This window comes from Nelusetta ayraudi, unplaced genomic scaffold (genome assembly GCF_046127955.1).
Source record: "Nelusetta ayraudi isolate G7.1 ecotype Tasmania unplaced genomic scaffold, CSIRO-AGI_Nayr_v1 ptg000005l, whole genome shotgun sequence".
Taxonomy (NCBI): domain Eukaryota; kingdom Metazoa; phylum Chordata; class Actinopteri; order Tetraodontiformes; family Monacanthidae; genus Nelusetta; species Nelusetta ayraudi.
The window spans coordinates 267,668-295,531 of record NW_027466055.1 but is presented as its reverse complement, the minus strand read 5'-3'; the positions used below and the strand labels follow the sequence as shown (position 1 = coordinate 295,531).

General features: G+C 46.3%; 1 protein-coding gene across 3 annotated transcripts; it reads left to right on the top strand.

The window, feature by feature from the left end:
- Positions 1-23: 23 nt before the first annotated feature.
- Positions 24-27,864, top strand: lrrc49 (leucine rich repeat containing 49). 3 transcript variants are annotated; one of them, XM_076047042.1, is made up of 19 exons: positions 24-578; positions 774-839; positions 911-980; positions 1,109-1,312; positions 1,453-1,549; positions 1,953-2,156; positions 3,040-3,106; positions 7,031-7,174; positions 11,457-11,518; positions 14,237-14,384; positions 16,556-16,639; positions 17,877-18,052; positions 18,657-18,752; positions 23,449-23,683; positions 23,847-24,032; positions 24,585-24,694; positions 24,963-25,025; positions 26,979-27,132; positions 27,430-27,864. In XM_076047042.1, exons 1-19 carry the CDS (start codon positions 528-530, stop codon positions 27,643-27,645), a joined length of 2,433 nt encoding a protein of 810 aa, XP_075903157.1. In that variant the 5' UTR covers positions 24-527; the 3' UTR covers positions 27,646-27,864. The 3 variants fall into 3 exon arrangements, with proteins under 3 accessions (XP_075903157.1, XP_075903148.1, XP_075903163.1); XM_076047033.1 differs by having other exon boundaries at positions 25-578; positions 1,106-1,312; XM_076047048.1 differs by lacking the exon at positions 24,963-25,025 and having other exon boundaries at positions 27-578; positions 1,106-1,312.

Genomic DNA, 27,864 nt, shown 5'->3' with positions numbered 1-27,864 from the left:
TGTTTCAGAAAGGTAATATTAGGTCCAGAAAAATCTCAGTAATAGACTGCAGTGCTGACACATTGCACCGCTCATTTAAAAAAGAGGGACGCAAGTATTGCCAAAACACAAATAACAAAGACCCCACAAAAAAACAACAACAAGGATCACACGTGTATCTTCGTAGCTTTCTTGTGTAATTTTCTTCATCGCGCTGGATAAAAAAAAAAAAAATATGCAAAAGATCCCGAGTAAAAACCATAAATCAATGATGAAGCTGCACGCGCTCGAGCAGCCGGTTTCCCTACGGAACTCTTTTCAGGTACACGGGAAGTCATCAGCAGTGCCGTCACCATGGCAACAGCGCTTGTCTCCAGGAAGTTGGGAGAGGAAACGCCGCTAGCGACAAATGCGAACAAGCTAAAACAAAAACAGCAACACAAACAACAATAATCGCTTTCGTATTTGTTTGTTTGTTACTTTATTTAGTTCCCCTTTCCGTCCTTTAGCGGCGGTGATGATAAAGCGGGCGGACTGAAGAGGAAACGATGCGATCCCATAAACACAACAGTGACAGATGGACGACCCTCACTCCTATTGTAAATACACACATACACTACTAGTTTAATTAGCACCGCCTAAACTGACACTTGAATATGGAAAGTATGTATGTATGTATGTATGTATGTATGTATGTATGTATGTTATAGAGTTATAAAGTTGAAATATTCCATTCTTCAGTAGTGCAAGGCAACTTTTTCTTCTCCCCAACTTGTTTTCTTGTTTGCTTCCAGGTCAAAGGTTACAAGTTGCACCTCGCAGCTCCCAAGTTGCTCCCAGCAGACGGAGGCCAGAAGATGGTGAGTCTGACTCGTGAACACACGCAGGCGTTCTCACGCTGCACAGACAGTCGTTTTTTATCCCCATACAGAGTGACTCACAGTATCCCGTCAGAGAGAAACCACCAAACACCCATCAAACCACAAATGGCCCAAACAGAGGTGAGCTGCCACTGCAGAGCAACAACAACAACAACGACAACAACAACAACAACAACAACAACAACAAGCAAACAAAATGTGAAGCTCACGCATTTTGTTGTGAATTCACGGTGTGGTTGCGACAGCAGAAAACCGGCGGGACCTTGTGCAGACGTTTCGTGCACCATCATGCACAGGTGGACTCACGTCGTCCTCGGCTCCACTGGTGGATCATGGCGTGTTGAGCCATTTGGACGCAGTTTCGTGGGCTGTTCAGGAATCCAGAGACAGATCCAGAAGGGGAGGTCACAGTCTGAGGCCCACGAGCTCCTTCAAGCCTCACAGGCCGGCAGGTACAGCGAAGAAGTCAAAGTTTTCAAAGCATTTTGTGGATTAGAATATAGTTGTATCAGTTTTTTTTTTTTTTTTTTTTTACGGTTCTCAATTTTGGTGATTCGTTGATTTTCAGTCTTGTGTTTCTCTTCTGCATCAGGAGGTCCTGGTGGCGACTGTTGCACTGCCCTGCCTGCTTCCTGTTCTCTCTCTTGTGATGGTTTTGCACCCAGTCTTTGTCACGTGTGCTTGGACAGGTGCAGGTCTCCAGTGTGGCTGCCCATTTTTATTTTGTCCTCACAAATAAGATTTTTTTTTTTGAGCTTCTGACTGCAGAAGATTAAGTTATATACTAGAATGAATATATACCTTAAGCCCAGTCATGTTTCTGCCTCCACAACTGATTCCCAGATCTCCCCTGTTGATCTGTTCACCGTAGTAGGCTTCCACCATTGAACCTCGTGACTGGTAGTAGCTATAATTGCCACTAGAAGGCAGCAAAGAGCTACCGTTGTGCCCTCGGTGCCCAGTTGAGAGAATATAAATACCAGAATTACCATTTTAATGCATTCCAAATCAGTGTTATGCATCATCCCGTTGTTGCTACTGTCACTGCGTGAGTAGTTGGCCACTGTCAAATCTACCTAATTTATTTCTCAGGCACCGTCTGCAGGAATGCCCTCAGCTGGGCGCTCTGGGTGGACTGCAGCTGCTCAGCCTCCAGCACAATCTAATAAGGAGGATCCAGCACCTCTCACATCTGCAACAGCTTGTTTTCCTCAACTTGTCTGACAATCACATCACTGAAATGAGCGGCGTCGAAGCCCTGAGCTCCCTGAGGATCCTCCTGCTGGGCAAGAACAGGTCGGCCGTCTGCACTGGCTGCACAAATTAAAGCAGCTCAGAAAAAAAATGCCAGATCTGTACATGCACCGTCACCACTCAGCAGTCTAAACTGTCCTACAACTGAGGTTTCTGACAAGCAGCAGTGCAGACGTTGTGGTCGGTTGTTGCTCTAATCTGAAGTCATTTCATGATGTAAATGCCGTAAGCATATTGGAAAGATCTGCATTCTGACTAATACTGGCTAATACATTTCATTCTCTTTTTAAAATCCAATGCTGATAAAATATGATAAGAAGTGATAGTACTCTATTTAGTTGTGATTCCTGGTTAAACTAGATTTCAAATGGAAGTTATCCCTTTTAATTGCTGTTTCAGCAAAAAAGTATTTTTCTCAGAAAAAGTTTTGATAATACAGAAGCCCTAAGTGGTCATGCATTTATCCCTTTCCTTCTGTCCCCGTCCTTCACGGAGAACAATAATATGTACAATTATGATATAAATAACTCAGGATCTTGAAAAAACACATTTATTGAGTTATTTTTCGCATTATCTCTGGAACACAGAGGAAAGAAGCAACATGACCACATATGGCTTCTGTAGAATAACACAAATGAAATACATAATGTAAAAAATGTTTCATTTACTTGACGTAAAAATTTTGAATTTCCCTTTTAGACGTTCTCTTTTTATTTCTTGGGCCCATGTTTCAAATAAAGATGCTGAACTGCACGGACGGATAGTTTGACCCAAACACGGCTGGTTTCCTCAGGGAACTGACCTTCAAAACATGCTGGGTGCTACTTACTAACAGTGACGGGTTCAGCGGCACAGTTTAGCACTCATTTGGGATTTTCCACAACAATAGCTATTTATATTACACTTCTTGTGGCATTCTTTTCAGACTCACCAAAATGTGCTCCCTTCAAGGCCTGACCAGTCTCAACGTCTTGGACCTGCAAGACAACCAGGTACCATTTCTTCATTTGTGTGCGTGTGTGTGTGAGAGAGAGAGAGAGAAACAGAGAGAGGGAGATCCAGACTTGTTCTCAGGCGTAGTTGTCACATCAGGAGATCCTGATTTTTTTATCCACTGTGGTGGATTCTGTCCTCCGTCACCGCCATGCAGTGACTAAATAGTCGTTAGTTTGCTGTGTAAGGAGAAGCTCCCACAGCACTGCAGTCAGACTGACATGACGGCCAGAGGTCAGTCAGGCTTGAGAAGCCACATCCTATCACATCCAAGTTGGCAGTTGATTGCAGGGCTGATGAGAGAGAGAGAGACAAACAGCACTCAGACCCACGGACAATTTAGAGCTCTCAGTCCTCAGAACTAATGTGCACGTGTTTGGACTGTGGGAGAAGCCTGAGCCTGGAGAGAACACACACACACACATACACAGAGGACATGCAAACTCCTCAAAGAGAGGATCTGAACTCAACAAAAACTAAAATAAAAAATAAATACAGCATTAATATGCTGTTTACATGACCTGAGTGCCAATAATGGTGGAATGTTAGTAAGCATGTAAACACACCTCATGAGGTGCAACTGTTTGCCACTTTGCTATCTGATTATCATGTTGTATCCAATCTACTGCCAGAAACTGTTTGATGAGCCTATAAACACAGACAACAGCCTGCAGACCTTTAAAGAAATCAGCCCATGAAAACATAAGACGGAGCTGGGAGACGTCCTGAGGTTAAATGAGTGTTTTGCCAACTTGCCGCCTACACCCCTCCACAGAGACCCACTCCAGACTCTACGTGAGACTGATGTTGGCTGCTCCGCTCACAAGCAGACACCCAGGGTGCTTTCATATGTTTACTACAGTCTGACTCCAGGCAGCATGAAATTGTCATCAGAATTTGAGTGTGTTTCTATTTATTTTCTGCTTTTGAACAAAATTGGCTCAAATGAAGGTTAATATAGTCAGTGTGCTCATAAAAGAAGTTAGCCTTTTGTTATTTACACCTCTAAAGTGAATTCGAACAAAGTGGCCTCATGTTGACTTACTAAAACATGTTTTTTGTTTATTGTGGAATGATAATTGTTCATTGAAAAATTGCTTCTGATACTTGGGGCTGGAAAACGATCTGGCTGTGAGGTCTGAATGAGGTGCTCACTAACTCCTGACCGTGCTTTCCAAACTTAAATCCAAGCACTCGCCAGAATCAGTGACTTTCACCAAAAACACCACTGCTTCTGCTTTTCTAATTGGTTATTCAAAAACAAATGGTCAGCAGAGTTTAGACAAAATTTGATCACTCACAAACCAAACAAACAACAATAAACTTCAATTTCAGTTCAAAGGCCTGCTTGAAATGTGCTGCCTTGGTGGTAGCCGGCTCGCTGATAGCAGCACTAGCCACGCTAGCCAGCGTCCTCATGCTATATCTGCAGCGCCTCTGTTCTTTCCTGTGAGGTTGTGAAGTGTTGGTCAATCCAACACGCTATCCTTGGACACACCTGTCTTCAATGTCTGAGTCTTTCAAGCCAGCCGTTGTGTCCCTTCAGTCACTCCTGGCCGATGAACACCAGATGCTCGTCCCCCTCCCGCCGCTATTGTATTCACGTTTTAGCCACAAGCAGTACATCACTGTCATCCTTTCATCCTCCCGTCCTCCAGCAGCGAGGCCTGCGAGGCTCCCAGTGTATCTTCTTACCCTCATCCTCCTGCGGCAGGATGTCGTTTCATTTGCAGTTTGCGGCCAGGAGCAGTTCAAAAAGGAGATATTCTCTTTGGGAGCTGCACGTCCCAGCGAATGTTTGGTCTCTGTGACCAAGTGCTTGGGTTCAAGTGTGACCTGGTGCTGTTGGCCAGCCAGCATTTAGTCCGCGGGTGATGTTTTCCACATGAGGAGTCTGCACTTTGAAGACAGATTGACCTGCGGGGTCTGTAAAACAATAAAGCATTACAGCTTTGCGGGGGTCTGTCTGATCTCACGGCCAAGAGCGAAATACAGTACCATGCCTCCCACAGGTCAGGATGATGATATTAATTAGGTTTGAGTTAATCTGTCATGTCCGGGAGGCTCGGCGCTCTGAAGGCCTCGCTGCCACTAATGACACACAAAACAAACTCAGAGTTCTGCGATAAGGCAGCTCTGTTTATCTGTGATGGTGTCCTCCCTTTTGACAACACAAGGCCACTATGTGACGTGTATAACTCGTACTTACTGTTTTATTTATAGGACCATTGCCATGAGCAGATGTTTCTGACTCCCTGTCTCACTGCGTGTGTTTTAAACCCTCCTTTTACATCTCCACGGAATCCATTTTTAGGAGTTTTCAAATATCAAAGTCAAACATATCTTTCATTGTCTTGCACTGATAAAGTCAGAGTGAGAGAAATTCAAAACCTCTTGTTAAACCCAAGTTGAAGGCCTCTTTAAAGCTCCCATTTTCTCTGTATTCCTGATAAGCCCAAAGTATTAACCAAACTACAGTATGCAAGACTGAAAGCCTTTGTGCAAACTCTGACAGAACATTTAATGGACCGGTGTAAGGCATCGAAATAATGCTCTTCCAAGAGGTATTTTCAGTCAGAAGCTAAGGCCTGCACTCACTGGCCACTCACTTCCTGTTGTTGCACGGCGCTGCTCCTTGATCCTGAACAAAGCGGCCGCTGCTCTGCTTTGAGCTTGTTGCTGGTGCAGGTGCTGAGTGTTCAGAGATGCTATTGTGCAGACCAGAGCTGTGAACAGTGGATGAGTTGCTGTTGCCTCTCTGTGGTCTCCAAACAGTCTGCCCATTCTGACCTCTGACCCCTGACATCAACAAGGTATTTTCTTCCACACGGCAGCCATCTTTTCGGGGCTACGCCCTCTAAAGACAGTGGTGTGTGAAAATCCCAGTAGATCACCAGATTGTGGAACACTCAGAGCAGCCTGTCTGGCACCATCAACCAGCCCAAGACCCTTGGTTCCCCTTTCTTCCTCATTCTGGTGCTCGTTTTGAACTCCAGCAAATCTTCACCACATCTACTTCCCTAAAAAATGGACTTGCTGCCATGCGATTGGCTGATCTGCTGATATTTGTGATAACACGAATTGAAGCAAATTTTACCTATTAGGAGCCAGTGAATGTATTTCCCTCTTTAAACCTCATCTTTAATTCTAATGTAAACCAGTTTTTATCATTGATGGCTGAAGTACTGTTGACGTTTCTCATGCATGAACTGCAGTGGACCTTTTATCGCCTTCTTTTATATCCTTTTTTAACCCAGTTGACCTCTAATGTGATCTTCACAGTATGAATTACAGGGGGGCAGGACGTCATTATCATTGTAACAACTCGCAGGAATTCTTCTGAAGCATTTAAGTGTCATTATATCAGAGGCCCCTGCAGTATTCTTTCCGAAAGAGAGAGGGAGAGAGAGAGGGAGAGAGAGAGAGAGAGAGAGAGAGAGAGAGAGAGAGAGAGAGAGAGAGAGACAGAGAGAGAGAGAGAGTGAGAGAGAGAGAGAGAGAGAGAGAGAAAGGGGGGATCGGGGGGCTTGAATATCATTTAACAGCCGACTGACCTTAAGCTACTTGTTCCTTGTTATGATTCCGAGGGGTCGAAGAGGAGTCACGGCTTGACGAGTCACTCAAGATCCTCACCGCTGATCGTTGCCGTGTTTCAGCCGCAGTGCTCAGGGAAGATTGAAACTATCATTTCACTTTACGTGTCACCCAGCAGGAGAGGTCGCCTCGGGCATTGCAAAAAAAAGAGGCTTTTGCGTCTCCCAAAACACTTGTGAAGAGATTGATGGTGTCCTAAATATGTGATTTGATGATTGTGAGCGTCGTCGGTGCACCTCACAGAGTCCCCCTGGTTGGATACTTTGCTTATTTATGCTGCAATCTTGTGAAACTTTGAGATTTTTTTGTGACACTCCTCTTTTGTTCAGATTTGCAGGATAGAAAATGTGTCTCACCTGAGAGAACTAACTGTGTTGAACCTGGCTGGAAACAGAATCTCTACCGTCGAGGGCCTGCAGGGTCTGGACTCTTTGACTGAACTCAACCTGCACGACAACAGCATCTCTGTGCTAGTAAGTAGCCCATTTATGATTAGTGACGTTTGTCAGTAATAATAAATCTATCTATCTATCTATCTATCTATCTATCTATCTATCTATCTATCTATCTATCTATCTATCCACTGTATATATAGGTATGTATGTACGGTATATCGTCACCCTATTAAAATAATGGCCTAAGTCATTTTTTTCAGGCTGCAACTATTTCAGTGCTGGTTTACTGGCAGTACCAGCAAGGTGAATACCAGGAATTGTGTAAATGTATCTAATATTAGCTCACACTCATCCACTGAAGGCTGATGAAGGTCTCTCAGGCGTCCGCAATCATCTCTTACAATGTATCGGGAAATGAACCCTTAATTAAGGAAAATGTTAGCGCTTGGAGCTCGCTTTACACATTTTCTTATTGTACAAGCAGACAAGGTCCTATGTTTGGTCCTTTCTTTCATGACGGGCTAGTTTTCAGCAAACTGCAATAAGACATAAACAAAGCAATGAAGTCTCTGGGAGAAAGTCTCTGGTGAAATGCATCACGGCGCTGTTTCTCATTGAGAAGTCAGTCATTACGCCTAACGACCGTAAACTTTTCTGCCTCAGTGGGAGCTGGGAGACTCATTTTTTTGTTATGCACTCCTCGGCGTTCCTATACTTTAATCTGATCAACAGAGCCGTGCATGCCAAAACAGGCCCCTTCATTTGCATCCAAATCCCGGAAGAGCTCTCCAGCGTTCACAGTCCAAAGAACACAAACATCAGTGATTCTGCTCGACTCCCATCACTCACTCTGTCCTCCACCTGCAGGTTCCTACTGGACTATCTCTGCTCTTAATAGTCAGGTACCAAGTTTTATTTGATGTACAGCAGTGCAGGAAAAGCAAATCTTCCTCTCAACACAGTCTCTGTCATTATCTGTGTTTTCTGCCAAGGGCTGGCAACTTGTGCAAAGCAAACAGCCATCCTCCAGGTGTGCACATTTCACCCTTTAATCAGTGCTCTTGTGGAAATTGTCATCAAGGATAACTGACCTACAACTCAGCACAAAACTGCTCAGATGTTTGGACCTGACATTGAATCGCAATTGTAAAATGTTACAGTCATTCATTTTCTTTACCCCAGCACTGAGCTCTGGAATAAACTGCAGAGGAAAATGTTTTTCTGCAGTTCCCAGTTTTCAGTTGAGACCTTTCATCCATCCACCTTTGACTGCCACTTGACCTGCAGTCAGGGTTGCTGGTGGTGCTTTTGGACTGTGGGAGGAAGGCAGAGAACCTGGAGTGAAAACCCAAACAGATTCCCACATATTATTATTATTATTATTATTGTTATTATTAGCATCTATCCCTAGTTTTTAGCATCTTTTCTCCTTGAAATGAGGGGTATTCGTCGGTCAATGTTACTTCCTGCCTCTTCAGCAGCAGCAGCAGCGGCGGTGGTGGTTTAGGTTGTCAGTGAGAACACACTGAAAACGGAATAAGCCAGGGGAAAGACAGACTTAATGGATTAGCAGCACCTCACCCACTGGGCTCGCCTCGGGGGGGTGGGGGGTTAGGGGAAGGGGGGTGAGTGATGAGTCAGGCATGACTGTGATGGAAAATGGAAAGAATGTGACGTGCACTTGGGTTGCCGATGTACATTCGCTCATATTTCAATGCTGCGTTCACTGCTTTTACATATTGTTTCAATCACCTCTCTTCGCCAAACAACATGGTATGATGTTATTATTGAGACCTTGCAGTATTCACATAAAAAGCCCGCAATCCTCAAATTTGACACCTTATGTTCACATTCCACAGGAAACCTGTTCACTTTTTGCCGCCGACAGTCGAACTTGTCTGCTGACGCATGAAGAGTGCAGTGCAGAAGAAACACAGATCACATCACTCAGCTATATATTCCTTGTAAAACCTACACATTGAGTCGCTGCTATTCAACCGCAGAAGCTCAACAGTATGAGAATGTTGTCCATGCCCTGCGGTGTCCACACGGACCTCAGTGTTGGTTTTTTGAAGCAACTCTCTGCTCTGTTGTAGCGCTGCCTGGATGAATCATAGATGGTGGGGGTGGGTTAAGGTGGGGGGGGGGGGGGGGGGGGGGGGGGGCAGGCAGGTGGAAGCCCCTGGTTTCTTTTGGAGGAACGCCTCTGTCAGTGTTGAGCACGAGTGTGAAGAATTAAGACACGCAAACTGTCTGTCAGTGAGGGGAGAGCGTAGCTGCAGCAGAGGGAGGCGAGCGGCGCCGACGGGTGGAGCCACGCCCACTGGAACAAACACAACACAGCAACACAACAGTAACCAGCCTCACCGGCAACACACACCTCGGAGCTGATTGGTTTGTGTGTGTGTGTGGGTTTTTGTTTTTTTTCTGGGCTCATCACATTGGTGGCCTTTTGTTGTGCAGCACATCAGCTCAGTGATGACATCATTCTTTCTGTCTGAGAAGCAGCTGCTATATTTAGGCACAGACAGCAAGTCGTGGCTGCCGTCTCACCAGCATCTGGACAGAGACAGAGGATGCAGCCAGCATGACTTGCACTTTCTCCTTTTACAGAATAATAATAATAATAATAATAATAATAATAATAATAATAATAATAATAATAATAAATGTACACATGGATACTATGGAAAACTATTCACTTAAAATAATAATGAATAAGTCTCCGACTTGCCTCCTTATTCCTTATATATATTCTAGTAAGCATTAAGCTTTATATAATTATTTTTTTGAAAAGAGACTGAACAGGAATATTTTATTAAGCATGCATTCATTTAGTACTGCACTGGCTTACAACTGACTTAGGTCCCTATTTTGTTTTTTCTGGTGCAGTTGAGCTCTGTAAGAAAAGGTTTCCCCACATGAAACAGTTTTTGTGAGACAGTAATGAATCATTGTGAGGTTGTGAGGCAGGTTCACAGTGCAACCGTCCTCATTTTAGGACGTGCTGTTTGTTAAGATGGGACTGCAGGGTGTGAAATGTAGAGAATAGAGAAACTTGCTGTATGTGAAGTTTGGATGCAACCTGGAAGATGGGCTGGTAAAATATGACCAATAAGATTACATACTGGCTTTAATAATACATTTTTATACAAAATCACAAACTCAGTGTTGTCTATTTGGATCAATATCATGTGCCTCTATTCTGTCAGTGAACTCACTAGAAAACAGAAGTTGTTCCTTTATTTACTGTAGTTGGTGATGAAGAAAAAAAAGCTCTGATATGATAAAGAACATCTTAAACATTTCAAGCGGCAGTTTAAATGGCAGTTCCTTTCAATCCTTGCTGCCTGAAAGTCTCAGTCGTGACTGCAGTGACTGTAGTGAGAGGTTTGACCACTGACATGCAGGAAACGGTGATAACGTGAACATGGGCAGTTAATGCATTCCCTCCATTCCCTCGTGTGCAGTCTGGGATTGTGTGATTGGACTGTGGTGTCCTGCTGCTCTCTGCAGCCTGGAGGAGGGGGAAGCTGGCGTGTGTGGGGTCAGCGTTACCTCAATACAAGCCATCCGCTGGTGCTGCTGGTGCTGCTGGTGCTGCTGGGTGGGGCCAGTGGGCTGCGATAGCGCTGGGACGCTGACGCAGCTCGTCCAGGCTGCCCTGGCTGGGCGTGGCCTCCTCCTCGCCATGTGTGCAGTGTGCACACACAGAGGACTGACCAGACGGTGGCGCTGGTGAACCCACTCTCTCCTCCCTCTGAACCCCCCGCGACCCCACCGGTTGCCAGCTGCTGTCCTGTTGTGCAGTACCCCCCCCCACCACCTCCACCTCTCTCTCTCTCTCTCTCTCTCTCTCTCTCTCTCTCTCTCTCTCTCTTCCTTCTTTGTTCTCCTGCATGGACCTCCTCCAGCAGCAGCCTGGTGCTCCAGGAAGCTTTGCCTGCTGCAGCGGGGGAGGGGGAGGAAGGGTGGGAGGGAGGGGGAGTCTCTGCATTAGCGCAGTGGATGCTCCACACCCCCTCCCCCTCCCTCTCCCTCCCTCCCTCCCTCCCTCCTCATCTCTCTCTCTCCTCTGCCCCTCCCCTCCATGTGCATATGTGTACGTGCATGCGCGCGTGTGTGTGCATGCGCAGTGTGGTCGGGGGGAGGGGAGGGAGGGGGGATGCTGTGCGCCGGAGCCGAGAGCTGCAAGGTGACTGAGGGAATGGAGGGGGATACGGAGCCCTGACGGCGGTGACGATGCTGCGTCCTCTCCTCCTCCACCCCGACGCCTTCTTCTTCTCCTCCTCCTCCTCCTCGCATCCCTCCGTCTCTCACTCCTCCCTCTCCTCTCCCCTTCTTCTCTTCCTCCTTGCAGACCGGGGTGGACCGCCTGCCCCGCTTGCAGCGCCTCTTCCTCAGCTGCAACAGCATCATCAGGTAAGAGCTGAGTCGCCGCTTAACTCCCTCCTGCCCAGCAGGACGGTGGAGACGCAGCGAGGCTGAGTTCCACTTCCAGCAGGTTCTGCTCCCTCGCTCGGCTCCAGCGAGCTGCAGGATGGAGGGGGGCGAGGGGGGCGGGGGGGCATCTCGGCAACACTTGAGAGGGTTTTATGCGGTGATGCAGTTACATGTAACCCAGAATAGAGCAACCTGAATGCATTCATTACTGGAAATTAGCTCAGTTGCCCTTAAAGTGCTCTTTGAAAATGGCCCTGACAGCAGGAGCTTCAGGCTGCTGAAGCGTTTGCACTCACTTCCATTTGGAAACTAAGTCCACATCTCAAAGATTAGCGCACTCAGCTGTATTTTTGGAAGATTGGAAGAAGCTGAGGTGCGAGTCTTGCTCAGAAAACCCTGATCAAGCCTCCCCCCCCCCCCCCACCCCACTGGTCAGTGTCTCTTTGCTTCTCTCCTTTCGGGCCCAGTGATGTCAGAGAGTTCACTGCTCACAGCAGCGTTGCCTCCTGCCTTGTCGAGGACACGTTTAGGTGCAGCTTTGTTGAGCAGGTGAGGCCTGCGGGTGGGACTGGGGACTGAGGACGGGACCCTGCTCACCAGCCTCTTTTTCACCTTGTGCGGTGACAGATACGGCCTGACGTGTCGGGTCGACCGCAGCGCTGTGGTGACAGGATGATGGTGACACGATGTTACAGAGTGTCAGTGACAGGGAGGGAAAAAATTGCCAACAAATATCCCCATCATCTTTGCGATGCCGCAGGCCTCTGATCTACTGAAACGCAAATAACTCAACAAAAACAACAACAAACTCTCTTGGTGAGGCTAACTGCTCTCAGTGGCCCGGTCCTAATGGGCCCATGGAGCTGATTGGAGAACAGTCCTGCTCTGTTGCTAGGTAGAGGGTTGGAAAACACTGCTGGACATGATGCCGACAGTTTCCCTGGTCAGAGTGCAAAAACGGACTGTTTTCATCAGCAGACTGTAGCATCTTGATGAAACGTGCATACAGTTCCATATATTCACCACAGGAGGACAGGATGAGTTAGTCGTGGAGGTTCTAAGTTGTCAAATGAGACCATCATTTATCCCACGCAGCACTTTACTGTCCTGATGGACCTTAACGCACCTTCCAGGCACCGCCGAGGGCTTCTCGATCACAGCAGCATTATCGAGGGAGCGTTCCTCACACTGATTTACATAATGATTCAGCAATTCATGACAGTTCCATTCATAATCGTGCTTTTTGCACATTGCGCTAACACAAACATTGCCTGTAATTGTGCGACATTGCATGAGATCACTCAAAGCATCTCAAGGGCGTCAGTGGCAAACAGAGTGGACGCTGCATGTATTCTGGTTGCACACCGTGTTCCAGTGCAGAGTCGAGGCTGTGCCGTCACTCCGCCTACAGAATGAGCTCAACTGCTTCCTCGCCCCAGTGTTTTGCTCCCCGCTGGCCACGATTTAAATGGTGAACTTTGGCTCGCCTCGGAGCAGCGGCCGCACTAATAGTTCATCAGAGCTTTGTTTTCAGGCCCTATTTTGCATCTGACGCCACCTCTGGCTGACACCAGGCACAGCTGAGCACAGGCGCTCCACCAGCAAACCCAGGGAAATGATTCACCAAGGTCATTAGAGCAAATTAGCAACAGTCTCCACTGGCCTGCATAGCGTGACTCTGCTCTTTCATGTCTCCCCTTTCTGCCACGGGCTGATCAGCAGCAGCCGAGTGGAGTTTTCTCCATTCATTCTGCCCCCTGGGTAATGTCAGCCTGTCAACGTGTCGACTAAATTACCCGTTTTCCGTGGACGTTTAGCTTGGCTTCTCAGTGCAGGCCTGAATTAAAGGTTCAGGAGTGCAGGCAGAGCTGGGAGAAGTTGTCATGTGGGACTTGGGTCGGCCAAACAGCAGCCAATTATCAAGTCACAACATCACAACTGATTATTTTCTTGTTGCAACATCATGAGTCACTTCTTTTTTTTTTTCAAGAAGTAACATCTCCAAACTGGCCTTCCCCCTTAATGGGATGTCACTTGTATTGGCATAAACCAAAGCTGACTTCACATCAAATGTGGAAGGTGATCAGCGCTGCAGCTGGCTGTTGTGGACAGTGTTGTGTTTTGCCGTAAAAAAGTTAAAAAAAAAGTTAAAAAAAAAAAAAAAAGGATCAAGGGTGATGAGTGAGCATCTTCTGTCTTCCATTTTTGTCTCCAACATCACGTTTTTAAGTGTTCCAGGACTCAACATCTGACTGCTGATGCTTCTCTGTCTACCTTTATCTATTCATTTACATATAAATACTTATTTATTTACATATAAATAAATACAGGCATTTGAGATTGTAAATGTCAAACATGTTTGATATTTGGCATTGCCGTTGAATAATCGTGTTGAGACACGACTCAGCAATTGCAGAGTATTTGGTTAAATAATGGTCTGTTGCCAAGGTACAGCTCAGGCCCAAACCCTGCAGCATTGCCTGGTGGATGGTACAACAACTGGGCCATGGTTTGTCTGTGACATCATGGAGCAGACAGGACACCTTTAACATACCGAAGCCTTGCTTGAGTACATGTACGTGTTATTTGTGGCTGGAATTCTCATTCAGTCTCATTCACAATGTGAATTCTTTCTTTCTTTCTTTCTTTCTTTCTTTCTTTCTTTCTTTCTTTCTTTCTTTCTTTCTTTCCCTCCAGTTTTGATCAGCTAGCCTGCCTTGGAAAGTTGTGTTTTCTTTCTGAGCTCACCCTGGATGGGAATCCTGTAGCCCTGGAGACATGGTACAAGCAGGCCGTCCTGCGCTGTGTGCTTCATCTGAAACAGCTGGACATGAAGCGCATCACAGTAAGGATGTGTACGAGTGTCTGTGTGTGAGAACAATTTCAACATTGAGATCATTAATCATTTTTTTCTTTAAAAAAAGGAGAAATTACAATATTGAGAGAAGCCTTTGTGTTTGTACATTGAGATCAAACATTTGATTGGAGCCGCTGGTTCCAAACCTTGTGTTGCCATCAACTCCTCCTGGAACTTTCACACATGTCGATTCTCGACTGAGCCTCCGTCTGGACACGAACCTGACTGATGATAAACTTCACCATTTGCTGCTTTTAAAATTAACTCAGCAGGAAACCACAACGGGACAGCGCTTTCCATTCACAGCAAGTGGTGCATACACGCTGCAGGTGCAATGAGTCATGGGCCGAGCTGCCTACAGTACCTCCATCCAGTGTGTATCCAGCACTAAGAAAACTGATTGTTTACTCGCCTTGATGTGATGTCATAGCATTTAAGTTGCACGCCAGCTTTGCGCTATAGAGAAATAACAGTCGGCCTGCAGAGTCTGTCAAGCAGGACCAATCCAGGCCCCAGCTTGTACTTTGAGGACCACACACAGTGCCGACACTACATACTCTGCATAGTTCAGGGGGAGAAGATCATAATGCTCCAAGTAAAAAAAAAACTTCTCATGTTTTCACTTGAATTTCCACTTTACTGGGTCCCATCGCTCTTAACAGTCACCTGACAAGCAGGCCTCCAACAAAATGCTTTCTAGAGCACAGCTGATAGCTATCAAGGCAACACTGTTGCATCCATTCAGATGTAAACTCACAATCCACACCAGCAACCTCAAGACCTCCTGCGCTCGCAACAGATGGCAGATTGTCAGAAAGAAAAGCTCACGCCTGCCTGGGGAGCTGATTGACTGTTACTTATGAATGAAGTGGGAGTTAACGCCAAAATCAAGGAGACGCAGCATTTGCACTTTGCCTTTGGCCAGATTATGAAATTCTCTGCTCCCTGTGGGAATCCACGTGGATATAGTCAGAGGAGAATCTAAAAATACAGACAGAAGGTTCAGTGAAAGAGACAGAGAGAGAGAGAGAGAGAGAGAGAGAGAGAGGGAGAGGGAGAGGGAGAGAGAGAGGGAGAGAGAGAGACAGAGAGAGAGCGAGCGAGAGAGAGAGAGAGAGAGAGAGGCTTTCAATCTTTCTGAGACAAAAAAGATCATGTGATTCTGTCTTTTAATGTGTTTTGTCCATCAATGTATTGATAAGCAATTCTGGTATTAGACTAAAATGTATCCTATCGTGTCATATTACTGTCATAACAAAAAATACTTTTTCTCAATTTTTTTCATTTTTGTCCATGCAAACTAAACCAAGCTAAATGAAGACAGACCGTGCACAGTGCTAGCAGTGCAGTTTTCCTCCTGTCTATGTGGGCCAGGCTTTCCAAAGCTCTGCCAAACTTCAAACTTCTCAAACTTGTATTTGATTACATTTTGCCATTTTTGAAGCCAAGGTCCACGACTTGGAACATTTCATAAACCTTTTAAAATCTTTTTTTTTTTTTTTTTTTTGATGAATTAAATATAAACAAACTTTGTCTTTAGACCATAAGAGCAAAAAAAATAAATAAAAATAAACAACAGAAAGGGCTGCCAACCAAATATCTTTTTAAAAAGTGAAATCTAATGCACTTTATGAGTTGATAATATACTGATCAATCTCTGCAGCTTGTGTTCATCTTGAATGTGCCGCTCTGCTGGATTGATTGAGTTCTTGGTCAGTCTGAGTATTGCTGACAGTGATGCTGGCAGTTCGCCTCTATCGATCACACTGAGGCGTCATCCCTGCTAACGCCGCTCAAATCCCCCACTCCCCCCCCACCCGACCCCCCACCCCTGAACTGGCACACTTAGATTGTGCCGGCAGCGTTGCATTCTGGGAGTTTTGGCTTTGCCCAACAGCTGGGCTCAGTTGATATGAGACAGAAAATCAGACAGATAATCCGATGACGCAGCTGCTCGGTGCCACTTCCCCTCCCGTCCTTCGCCACCGTCCACTTCTGGTGCACAGAACTGTCTTTTCTGCCGCCGCCTTTTGTGGACCCCCCCACCCGTGCACCGCCCCCTGCCCCCACCGCACTCCCCTGCACCCGCCTCTCTCTCCTGAATTATTCAGAACTCATGAATGGAGCCACACTCTGATTGCACCAGCCATCTTTTCCAGGACGAGGATCGGCGCATGGCTGGCGTACAGACTCGGAAAGAGGAGGAGAAGAAGAGGGAGAGTCACAAGCAGACCATTCATAAGGTACCACTCTCAGATGATTTAACTCTCTTGTATTTGTCTGCCTGCAAATGAAATTTAAAGCTAATGAACACAGAAGCCTGCATCCCAGACAGCGTCTGCGTCCCAGACTCCCGACTGCTCCTTCCTGTGGAGGTTGTTGCACGGATAAAACTGGAACGTTTGTGTTTTCTCCGCGGCCAGTATGAGCAGGTTCACAGCATCCTCTCCTCATCCTATGTTCCAAGATGCCCCGCATCACTGTCACTGTATAGTGGAACCGCCATCCAGACTGATAGCTACATGTGTGTCTGTGTGTGTCTGCAATTTGCAAGTCATCTCTGCAAACAGCGAAAGGTGTATTCGTGTTCATGGGCAATTCCTTTTCTCTTCATGTGTGTCGATGCATGTGGCTTTTGCGAGTGTACACCGAGGAGCTCCAGCTGTGGCGACAGCGGTTGCTCCTGTGCACGGAGACGTGTGCGATAGATTCTCCTCCTGGTAACCTAACTCTGCTAGTCCTTCGTGTTGGGAAGACGATAGGGTGAGTGCTGCAGCCGAGGGCTTGGCAGGACCGGACCCTCAATACGAATGGATTCTGACTCACGCCTGCATCGGCGAGGAGGAGGGGCAAATTCCATTACCTGGCAGGCTGAACTGAACGTGCTGCTGAGAACAATTGAAAAATCTCTCCAACGCTGTCTTATCTCTGATCAACATCGGCAGATGAGGAAGGAGGAGGTATATTTTTGTGCACAGCCTAAAGGGCCAGTTTGTAAACATTTGGCCTAATTTATGATTTTCATATTGGTAAAAGCTGAATGTACGTACAGTAAATATATTGATAAAAAAAGTATGCCCACAGTGCAATAAAAGTAATTTGATTTTCCTACCCATAAAATAGAGAGAATATACAGAGTGCAATAGGGAAGGGTCTTGCTCCAAGTTAGCTGCCACTGCACTGCCATTGCACTAAGGAAGCCCATCGGGACAATCCAGCCTGTTACACGCCCTCTTAAAGGTCGAGTCTTCAAACAAACCGAAGGAAGAAGAACAAGGTGGACGAGGTATCCAGGTTTGTGCAGGCCACCGTAGTCACTGGCAAGCTTGGGAGAGGGAGGATTGAGCACTGCAATCCCAAGTCTGACCACTAGATGGCAGAAATTGTACACACTGTACCTTTAAAACCATTTCTGTCCGTCTGTTTGCGTGTGTGTGTGTGTGTGTGTGTATGTGTGTGTGTGCGTGCGTACCCATCCAGGAGAAGAGGCGTCTGGCCATCCGCAATGCAGCGCAGCAGTGGGAGGGTGTCAAGGCCTATCTGGAGCTGCCACCAACAAACGGCGCCAAAGAGGAAGTCAGTCCGGAGAACAGCCCCGCCCACAGCCCCGCCCAGACCAATGGCGTGGCACAGGATCCTTCCCCAGATGAGCCCAGGTACAAAACACAGCTCTTGTGTGTGTGTTGGTCCTGGATGCATGAGCTTCACTACCACCGTGTTGAATCTTGCTGATATTTGTCGTCTCACCTCAACGAGGCTCGAAAGCTCGAGGCAATTATTGAGTTTCCATAATGACGGACAAAGTTTCCTTTCAGGATGAACAATTTCCCATCAGCTGAACCTTGTTATTCAGCAAATGTTTTTGATTATTACGAGTCGAAGGCTCTCGCACCTATGACTAAACTAAATCAAGCGCTCAATCCTATCTCGCATAAATAACAACAAATATTCCTGAAATTGAACAACATTGAACAACATTTACAGATCATTTAGTCACTGGATTTTTCATTCATAAAGAGTGTATTGTTTCACGGTCAGTTCAACTTTAACCCTTTCAATAGTATGCTTTCCAAAAGGTTACATTAAATGAGCAGGTAAAATGGTTTCACCCTGGTGGAGGGATGTGGTTAAAGGTGAGACTGAGTGGAGCTCTCCAGATAAAAACCTTCATGCCGTCTGCTGCACTTTGTGGATGCATGTTGAGGCTGTGGACAAAGTCTCTCATGCTGAGTGCTTTTTTGTTTCTTCTCTTTTCCTCAGACGTGTGAGTCCCGGCTCTGGACCAGAGCGACCGTCAGGCGGGACGGAGAGCAGACTCCGTAGCAACAGCCGGCCAAACAGCCCCCGAGATCCCAAGTAAGGCAAAACATGACGCCTGTGTATAAAAATGTGCACCCATTTATGCTTTAACAGTGATTAAAAAGTAACACGACTAAAAAGGAAACGCTCACACAAAAAAATTGGAGACCAGTGAAGACAGTCAGTCTACGTTGCTGAGTTAAAATAAAATCAGCTTTTTTGATACTTGCCAGTTTGCACACGCATCAATACTTTTAAGAGAGCCAGTGGCTGTTTTTTATGGATTTTTGGATTGCATTAGAGTGGAGTGAGGCCTGAAAAAAAGCACAAACTCATATGTCTCATGCAAAGAGAATAAATGTGCAAACTGGGCGCTTTCAAACCTATTTTGTGAAACATTGAAGTCTGTTTTTGCTGATGCTGCCTTTCAGGTCCTCCCATAGTGTTAGTGGCACCTTGCCTTCTAGCTGCTACAATAGCAGGCACCTGCTGAATGAGGAGACCAAGCTGTTCCTTCAACTCACTAATGAAAAAATACCTCTAACCTAAACAAAGTCGTTTGTTGTCCGGGTCTATGACTTGTGCAACGTTTGGCCACAGCCATGTTATCGTACATTTCTCAGAACCACCGTCTAACAGCAAAACTACAGTGGTTTATCTACTCCGACTGTTTAATATAAACTCACTATATTTGTCAGTTCTTTTTGGGTGTTTATTATGAACCTGATGAGTTTTAAATTTTTTTTGAAATATTGAGACACAAGGTTAGTGTCTAAATGCAGCTGCAACTCCAACAGTCGGTGGTGAGTTTTCAGTTTGATTCTGTTTGCTGAAGTGTTGGTACTCTGTAACGGTACAACTGTTGTTGTGCTACCGGAATGAAAATCTTTAAAATGATACCCAGCCTTAGTTACAGCACAGGCCATCACAATAAAAGCGTGGCAAGATCATCTCCCATAGATTTGATCAGCGGCTAGTGCACCAAAACCCATCTTAAAAACATTCCTGACCCTTTCACTGGCTCCTGGGACGTGGACTTTGGCTGCACTCGAGCTAACTGGTAAAAAAAAGAAAACAAAAAGTCCCCAAAAAACCCAGAGTCTCTGCGTAGCTCAGGACCGCTTTCATCGTTCCACTCTTTACAACACCATGTTATAAGTTAAATCAAACGTCTGAGGCCAGCTTAATGTAAGCATTGGGTTCTTATATACAGTCCAGCGCAGTGAGTTACGAGTACCGCAGGCTCGGATGAGAGTGGGGTCTGTGCGGAGGACTGACATCACGTTTCAAAGACGCCTCCGCTTCCTGTGCCAGGATATGAAAACTGGCCTGGAGTGTAATCCCTCAGTGGCGGCGGCTCAGCTTTGCCAGGTTTATTATAACTATCATGAGACTTAACAGAGTTTGGCAATAAACAAGACCTGTGTCTGAAAACCTACTACAGTTTTTCTCAAGTTTGGAACTTGTGCTACTTTGGCTTGTTATTGGTTGGTACAGTAACAGCATTTACAAACTCCACTAGCGTGAAAGGAGGCGTGCAGTGGGAGGGAAATCTAAAGGAGTTCTCTGATCAACAGCGTGTGGGTGCACTTGAAGAGTTTTCAGTGCCCACACAGTGGAGCCAGGACGACCTCGGACACTGCTGAAGCACGAGACGCCAGAGAAAAGGCCAGCGCCCTCCCTGGCGTGGAGCGCCAGGGGGCAGATGATGGATGAGTCCTCTCTTTTTTTCGAGGCCCGTGAATCAACACTCCCACCTCGCTAGGCTGTGACATCGCATCTCAGGTCGTCGGGGTTGGCGCGTACCTAGAAAAGCAGGCCGCTTCTGCTTTCTGCACGCTGAGGAGACAGCTGGTGGTTTGTTGCGGGTCGTCCATTAAGCTCAGGGAGTTCCGGGTTTGGTGAATGACGAGGCATCTGGATGTGTTCAGTGGCAGCCATGGAGAGAATGGGGCATCCGCTTTGTGTGCCAATGGTCTTTGGGGATTTTTTATTTTTTGCAACGCGTGCATGTTTTCTTTCATTTAGAAATATGACATGATTTTTCGATTGCACATTCAAATGACCATGCAGCAAAGCCAGTGACTTTTCTTTTTCAGTTTCCTTCCAAAAATCTGAATTTAACAGTCATTTGTAAGTTGTTGTTTGTAAACAGTTACTTGTGTTACTGTAGTGCTAATGCTACTGCAATGCACTAAACATTGCACTCTGTCTGTGGTGCTACAGGAATGCCACTGCAGGCCAGGAGGCTACAGTGGAGGTAACATCGCTATTCAAAGGACTGCCTGTGCAGTCCAGATATTGGATGCCACCATATAACAATGATAGAGGCGTGCTATGTTCTGGTCGTATTTTTTATGTATAAGTACATGGCGGCCAATGGCTCCCACCGTCTCGAATTACAGGGGCGAAAATAAATGGGTGAAATTTCAATTTTGGTTGAGCTCTCCCTTTGTGTCATTGGATACTGGCCTTTGTAACTTAAAAGGTTTGACTGCAATTCACGTCCAAGGGAAAGAACTTTTCTACCCAACTGAGAAACTGCCGCTCTGCGCTGGCTTCATTACTATGATTTATTTATTTTCGACTTGATTCTGTCGCCGTGGCAGGAAATGGAGAGACTTTTGTCATAAATAGATTTTCAGTGATCCGGAACAGGTGGTAATCCAGGCGCATAAATCAGAGAGTTATCTTCCTGAATGGAGAGGCTCCTCGAGTGAAAGCTCAGCTGAAATCCAAACCATCACGTAGCGCAGGAGCAACACTTCATAGAAGCAGAGCCGGCCACTTAGTGAGGCTAACACCTGCGCTGCATCAGTAACTGCCACTTCAGCCATTTGTTTTGACTCTTTAGCGGAGGGATGATGACTGAATGTTCCTTTGAAAGCGCAGCTCGGCGGCTAACGTTTCACAGCAATCACGGTGCATTAAAGACAGATGTATGCCTCGGGCCAGGTCTCTGGGGGGATTTAGCTGCTGAGACGCATGTTCTTTTTAACACTGCGATAGCAGGGAGCGGGTTGGCCCTTAATTAAGTTTGATTCATGGTCTAGCGGGAGCCAGAATGATGCATGTAATTGCAATAAAGCCCGTATTTGCTTCTCTCAGAGGTTTGTGTGAGAGGGGGGATGTCGTGCCACCTGGCAACCCTCCAGCCACTATTCTGAGTGGAAGCGAGGTGACAATGTCTCCAGGGTTTCGGTGGCTCTCCTCCAGGCACACTCACGGCACTCCAAGCTCAACATATTTACATGCCGTGCTTTGTCTCCTGCTTCGCTTTCCAGCTCCGCTTGTTGCTGGCACGCTGGCATCACAGGATGTGGACTGTGGCGATTAGTCTGCGGCTCACTGACTCATTGTCCGCTCCTGGACCGGGCTCGTGCTTTATATATATCTGCAACCTCACACGGATCACTTGGATTTCATGCCAGAAATCTTGCGCATTGATCTGGTCAAGTGCAGTTCAGTGTCTCAGTGTCTTATTAACCTGGCACCTTCCTGCCAGTTTGGAGAATAGCAGGAAATGACTTCTGCAAAGCACAGGGGAAATACAGGAGACAATTGGCAGTCTAACGACTACTACTGTGGCTACCCGCAGCACTTTCATCTAATCTGGATGTCTTTAAAAAAAATGAATGACAATAGGTGGAGCACAAAACGTTAGGTAGGAGAAGGGAGCCTCAAGCTGTAGCTACCTGGACTCACCTGGAAATGAGGAATTTGACTGCTCTGACTGCATTGAATGTGACAGAAAAGCCGTCCGGTCAGTCTTCAAGCTATGTGTTTGAATGGGCCTCCCCTTCCCAACTGTGTCCTGTGAGCGCTTTACTGGGTGGATATTGAATTAAATCCTAAATCCCTCTCCTGATTCCTAAATCCGTTAAATTTCTGTCATGTGTCAGCAGTGCTGGTCTACTTGATCTATGCATGCAACAAGGCACAGCTACCACCTCTTTGTCTGCAACCTACATAGTGTTGCATTTGTTCTTAACCAGTGTTCTATTGATTTGACCGCACTTTTTTAAAAATGTGTAAGGATTGCTTAACCATTGTGATGATACTTGGTTTTGCAGGCATTTTAACAGCTGTTTTTGCTGGATTAGTTAGTGGTGTGACAGGAAATCTGTTTTTTAAATCCTACCTTGTTTTGTTTGAAGTTTTTTTCCCCTTTTTCCTTTTTTTGATTTGGTCAAATATGAATTTTGCATTTGCAGGCCCTCTGCACTCTCTGTTCTCATGGTCAGAGACATTTCTCCTGTTGTGTGTGTTACTCTCAGAAACATGACATTGGCACAGCATTTTTCAGCATGGCTCCATATATTCCCATGAACATCTTTTATGCACATTTCTGCACATTGTCTAAATCGTTCCAACAAGAATTTGGGATTTGTATTTCCTCATCAGAAGGATTAGTTTTCAAGCCTGTTTGGCATTCTAGTTGGGATGAGATTTGGGGTGTATGAAATATGAACTGGGCTATTAGCCTGTCTGTGGACCAAGCCCAAAGTGATTAGTGTTGGGTATCTAATGCCGTCTCTATATCTGATGACAAGACTCCAATCAGTGGAGGGCAATCAACTGCAAGTTCTGACGTTAAGCCCCTTTTATAGCTTGATGTCTTCTTTTGACAAATGTGAGCAAAGCATTCTTGGCCCAAGGAGGCTCCTTGGCTTTGACGTGACAACAAATTCTGTGCATTCAGCATATCAAGATGGGTTCACAAAGACTGTCTTTGTTTCGTGTCTTCTTGCAGACTTGTGGAGACAGGGAGCGGCAGCATTCAGAGCTTGTCCCTCTCTGACAGTCACCTGGCGGAGCTGGATGGAGACACCCTGCGCTTATTTGGACTTGGGGCGCTGGAGGCCCTGGAGCGGGGCTGGGGAGTTCAGACCGCCGGTGCCGTCACTGTAATAACCTTGCGCTACATCAACTTTGATGCCATTGTACCGACACTGCCGCGAATAAGGGTCAAATTCCCCAACCTGTCGGTGAGCAAACCAGCCGCACGTCCATCACAATCCATCATTTCCTTGAGGAGAGGCAAAAACTAAACTTTGATCTTGCACAATCCACCCAATAACCACTGTCAGACAATGTTACAGTCATAAACTAAAGGTGTTCATTCATAAACCCTGTCACTTTCTCCGGCAGCACCTGATCTTTTTGGAAACCAACATCAGTCGTCTTCTCCAGCTGGCGGCGCTGGCTCAGGTGAGGCGTCTGGACCAGCTGACCATCCACCCGGAGGGGAACCCGGTGGTCAGTCTGTCTCTGTGGCGCTCCTTCGTCATCTACCGGCTCCACCACTTCAACCTGCAGAGGATCAATGGCCAGGAGGTGAATCCAATCCATTGACTGGTAGTCGGGAGAAGAGAAGTCCTGAGTGGTCACAGTGTGTAGAACTATACAACTCTAGAACTCTACAGCTTGGGTTGGCTGTTCAGCTGTTTATGGACACACTTCACACACTATCATTTACTTGGCTTTAAGACATTATCCAGCTCACTAATATTGAGGTGGCAGAGAGACAGACACAGGCGCTGTGTCAACTGCAAAGGTGACATTTGTCAAATTATGCAGTGAGTCAATTAATCCTACTAAACCTTTTGAGTCTACGGATACGACAATTTCAATTTACAAAAATGCTTTGGTGCTGCTTTAATTTGATAGACTGGCTTTTTTGAAAATTGCTCTGTTTTGTAAAGTTTGTATCTTTCACATCTCAACTGGAATAGAATGAGGAACCACAGAGATTCAAAGTCAAACACAGATAATCCAACTGTGCTTTAGGCTACTGAACCTTTGGCCATCTGGTGCAGACTTTGCTGCTCTTTATGCAGGCATGTTTTGTCGTATGCACGCTAACTCCTCTTTGTGCGTCTTTCTCAGGTGACCATGAATGATGTGATCGCAGCAGAGCGTGTTTTTGGGACGCTGGGTCATATAGCAGCCACTGAAACTCCACGATGCCGCCTCCTCCTGCTGCTGGAGGAGTCCAGGTGAGAAAGTCTGCATCAGAACCTTCATCACTACCGGCTTTAATGCAACCCATGACTGATGGTTAGTGAGTTGGTGTGTCTGTCTTGAACAGCATATATTGATTTACTGTATGTATGTTAGGATTGTGCAGAGTGTGGAACAGCTCTATGTTAAAGGAGGCCCCTCTGCTCGTTGCGTGTGTTACTCATTCACGTGAATAAGCTGGCCAGTGCTGAGACTTGTGTGCCGAAAAGGTTTGTGTGCTTTTGTGTGCATGTTGTTTGTTAGTGCAAGACAGCGAGACGGAGCCTGGCACAGAGGAGCCAGGGGAATTAGACTGTGTGTCTCTGGGTGGGTACTTGGCACTTTGAAACAGACATTCCTCTCTCTCACGCTGCCAGAAGTTCTTGAGGTCAATCACTCTTAATAATAAAAAGTCACAATTTCCCAGAGCAAGACTCAGCTGAGGTTTTCAAGCGGATGAATTGCTAAGGATTACGTTTCATTCGTTAGCTGGGAAAAAAAGCCGCGTCAAATCTGTGACTCACAAGATAAACACTATTACACGGAGCTCCTTAAATACCACATCTATTGTGATGGACACAGACTGGGACATTAAAATGACTGGGCGAGTGTGGAAGATGAAAGCAGTCACGGCAGTTTGCAGCTCTCAATGTGAACTTTGTGGTGTGAACAAAACAAATATTTTCAATAAATGCCAATAATTCTGGCAGCTGCATATCTGATATGTTATGATTGAGGTTTCCCCACTGTACTGCTAGTTAGCCATGTTTCACCAAAGCAATTACAAGATGAATCAGCAAACAGTCCCAAGGATATGTGTAACACATTACTTGCCTCCAATGGTGGGTTTTTACTCATACATATTCAATTTATAGGCTCTTAATGTGCCGCACATTCAACCTAGAACTGGCTCCAGCACCACAGTGGACCAAAGTTCATCTATTGAAAATAGATCAAATAGTAAATCTAGACACAGAAAAATGTGAGAAAAGATCTTCACACTCTAATTACTATTAACAAAAAGCCCAATAGGTGAATAATATCTTTATGTGCACCAACTAACAACCAGAAAGTCTGCTGTGAAAAGTGAATGTAGAGTATCAGTGTGAAGTGAAAGACCCACTGGAACATCTTCTGAAGGGCATCTTGTTCCAACGATCTCCACTTCCTCTCTTCTCACTGTCCACATCCAAGCTCGAAAGGCGCCTCATGCTTTTCTCAGGCTGCTTGGTTTTGAAAATGAAACTGGCCGGCGAGATAGATTCTTGAGACACAAGACCAATGAGAAGCTCCCTGGTCAGAAAGTCTCAGGTACACTGACAAATGCTTGGAGCAGAGATTTTTTTGAGGCCAAATAAATTCCCTGAAACTAAGTTTAGACCCGGGTTGCTGTTTTTGGGAGGGTTCTAAGTTCCTAACAAGGTCATGTAGTGTGAAAATAGCTACTGTGATGCAGACATCTTTCTAGCAACTGACCTGGATTCATACTTTGTTCGCGGGCAATATTGCACAACAACCCAAGGACGAGGATTAGCCTCACATCAGCTCTAAAATCATAATCACTGTGATCTGCTAGCAGCATAATCCCCCAACACCCCCCTCACTCCACACACACACACACACACACACACACACACAAGTTAAAATATAAGTTTCCTCCACTAAATGCTGTTTGACCTCTTACCTGTCAGTGTCTTGATGGAGACTGGGGTTGCTTTTGCTTTTTTTTTTTGTTGTTGTTTTTTTGCACTTGTGTTGGACGGCTGCAGAAGATGTAGATTCTCTCTCTGATTGTGAGGAGGACCAGAGTTCTGCCTCCGTCAGGTTGTTTTCGCCTTGTCAATCAGCAGCAAATGAGTGATACACACTCATGCAGGTACGGGCAAATAATATCTCACGCACACATGTGCACGCGCGCACACACACGTTATAAATTATCGTATCCCATATGGAATGCTTGCCTCCGGGCTCTTCTCAAAAAGATTATTCCAGCATCCTGGCACCGGCCTGTGGAACATGTTGGTGCAGTTGCGTGTCACACGAGATTCCAAGGAGACGATTCCAAAACACTTTTTTTTGCTTTGCAACAACACTTTCCACGTTCCCACCCAGCGGTACTCATCTGATGCAAACACCTAAATCTGCATTCACCTGGAGCTCAGCGTCTGAGATCTGCTGAACTCTCAGACTATTGACAGGGAAGAGCGTGTCACAACACTTTGGTTGCCTCGGCGTCGCTGTCTGACTCTTCCCTCCTCCTGTCTCTCTTCACCCCTGAAGAAAGCGTCAGCTGCAGTTCCTGTTGGAGGGGCGTGGGCGGCGGGCGGGGCTGAGTCCGGAGGAGCTCCGAGACAACGGGAAGCTCCTGGGAGAAGGCCTGAGTCGAGCGCTCTTCAACTACCCCAGCAGAGACTGCAACGCCGACAGCCCCGAGGTGGGAAATCTCTCTCTCTCTCCTCTTGTGAGTGTTTCCATGACACTTTTGCCATATACCTCCATATGGATACACAGGAAAAACCACCTCACGAGGGCGTCGGTACCTTTTCGCCCTGTTTGAGAGGTTTTTCCAAGTTGAGCTGTCATCGGGCCTCTCTACCCGCACCTACTGGGCTTGGCTCGTGTGGGCGTTTCCACCTGGTAGTAACTGGTCGGAACCATTACTAACCTCACCTGCACCAGGTCTTCATTAGAACTGAATCAGTCAACCAACTTTTCGTTCTTCCGCCGACAGGAGGGCACCGTGGAGTCGTCGGAGCGCGCCGCCATGATCGAGCAGTACCTCCAGCAGCTGGTCCAGAGGGCATCGGACACCAATCAGAAGGGCGAGGTGCTCCACAACCTCTGGCCCTCCTTGTTCACAGAGATGGTGAGGGACTGCGTGTTGGAGATGAGGGACCGTGCCGCCTTCCGCCAAGCCAGCCTTGCAAAGCTCTCTGACACCAAATGACAAACTGAGGACCAGAGGCTGAAAACTCCTACAAACAACCACACCAGTTGACACAGCGTTAGCCCCTCGAGGCTTCACGCCCAACTCACCCTTACTAACTGTCACCTATCAACTCATACCTGATAATCACTAAATCTTTGCAAAGTGAGGAATGTGGAGAGCTCTTGGGATGGATGTAGAATGTTTTAAATGATTTTGAAAAGGAAGAAAGGAAGAAAA

What these genes read in the sequence shown, in the direction of transcription:
- lrrc49 (XM_076047033.1), top strand. Translation starts at nt 528, where the DNA reads ATGCGATCCCATAAACACAACAGTGACAGATGGACGACCCTCACTCCT. An exon ending in TGTCACGTGTGCTTGGACAG is followed by an intron (nt 1,550 to 1,952) that starts GTGCAGGTCTCC and finishes TTTATTTCTCAG; the next exon opens with GCACCGTCTGCAGGAATGCC. An exon ending in TGGACATGAAGCGCATCACA is followed by an intron (nt 14,385 to 16,555) that starts GTAAGGATGTGT and finishes CATCTTTTCCAG; the next exon opens with GACGAGGATCGGCGCATGGC.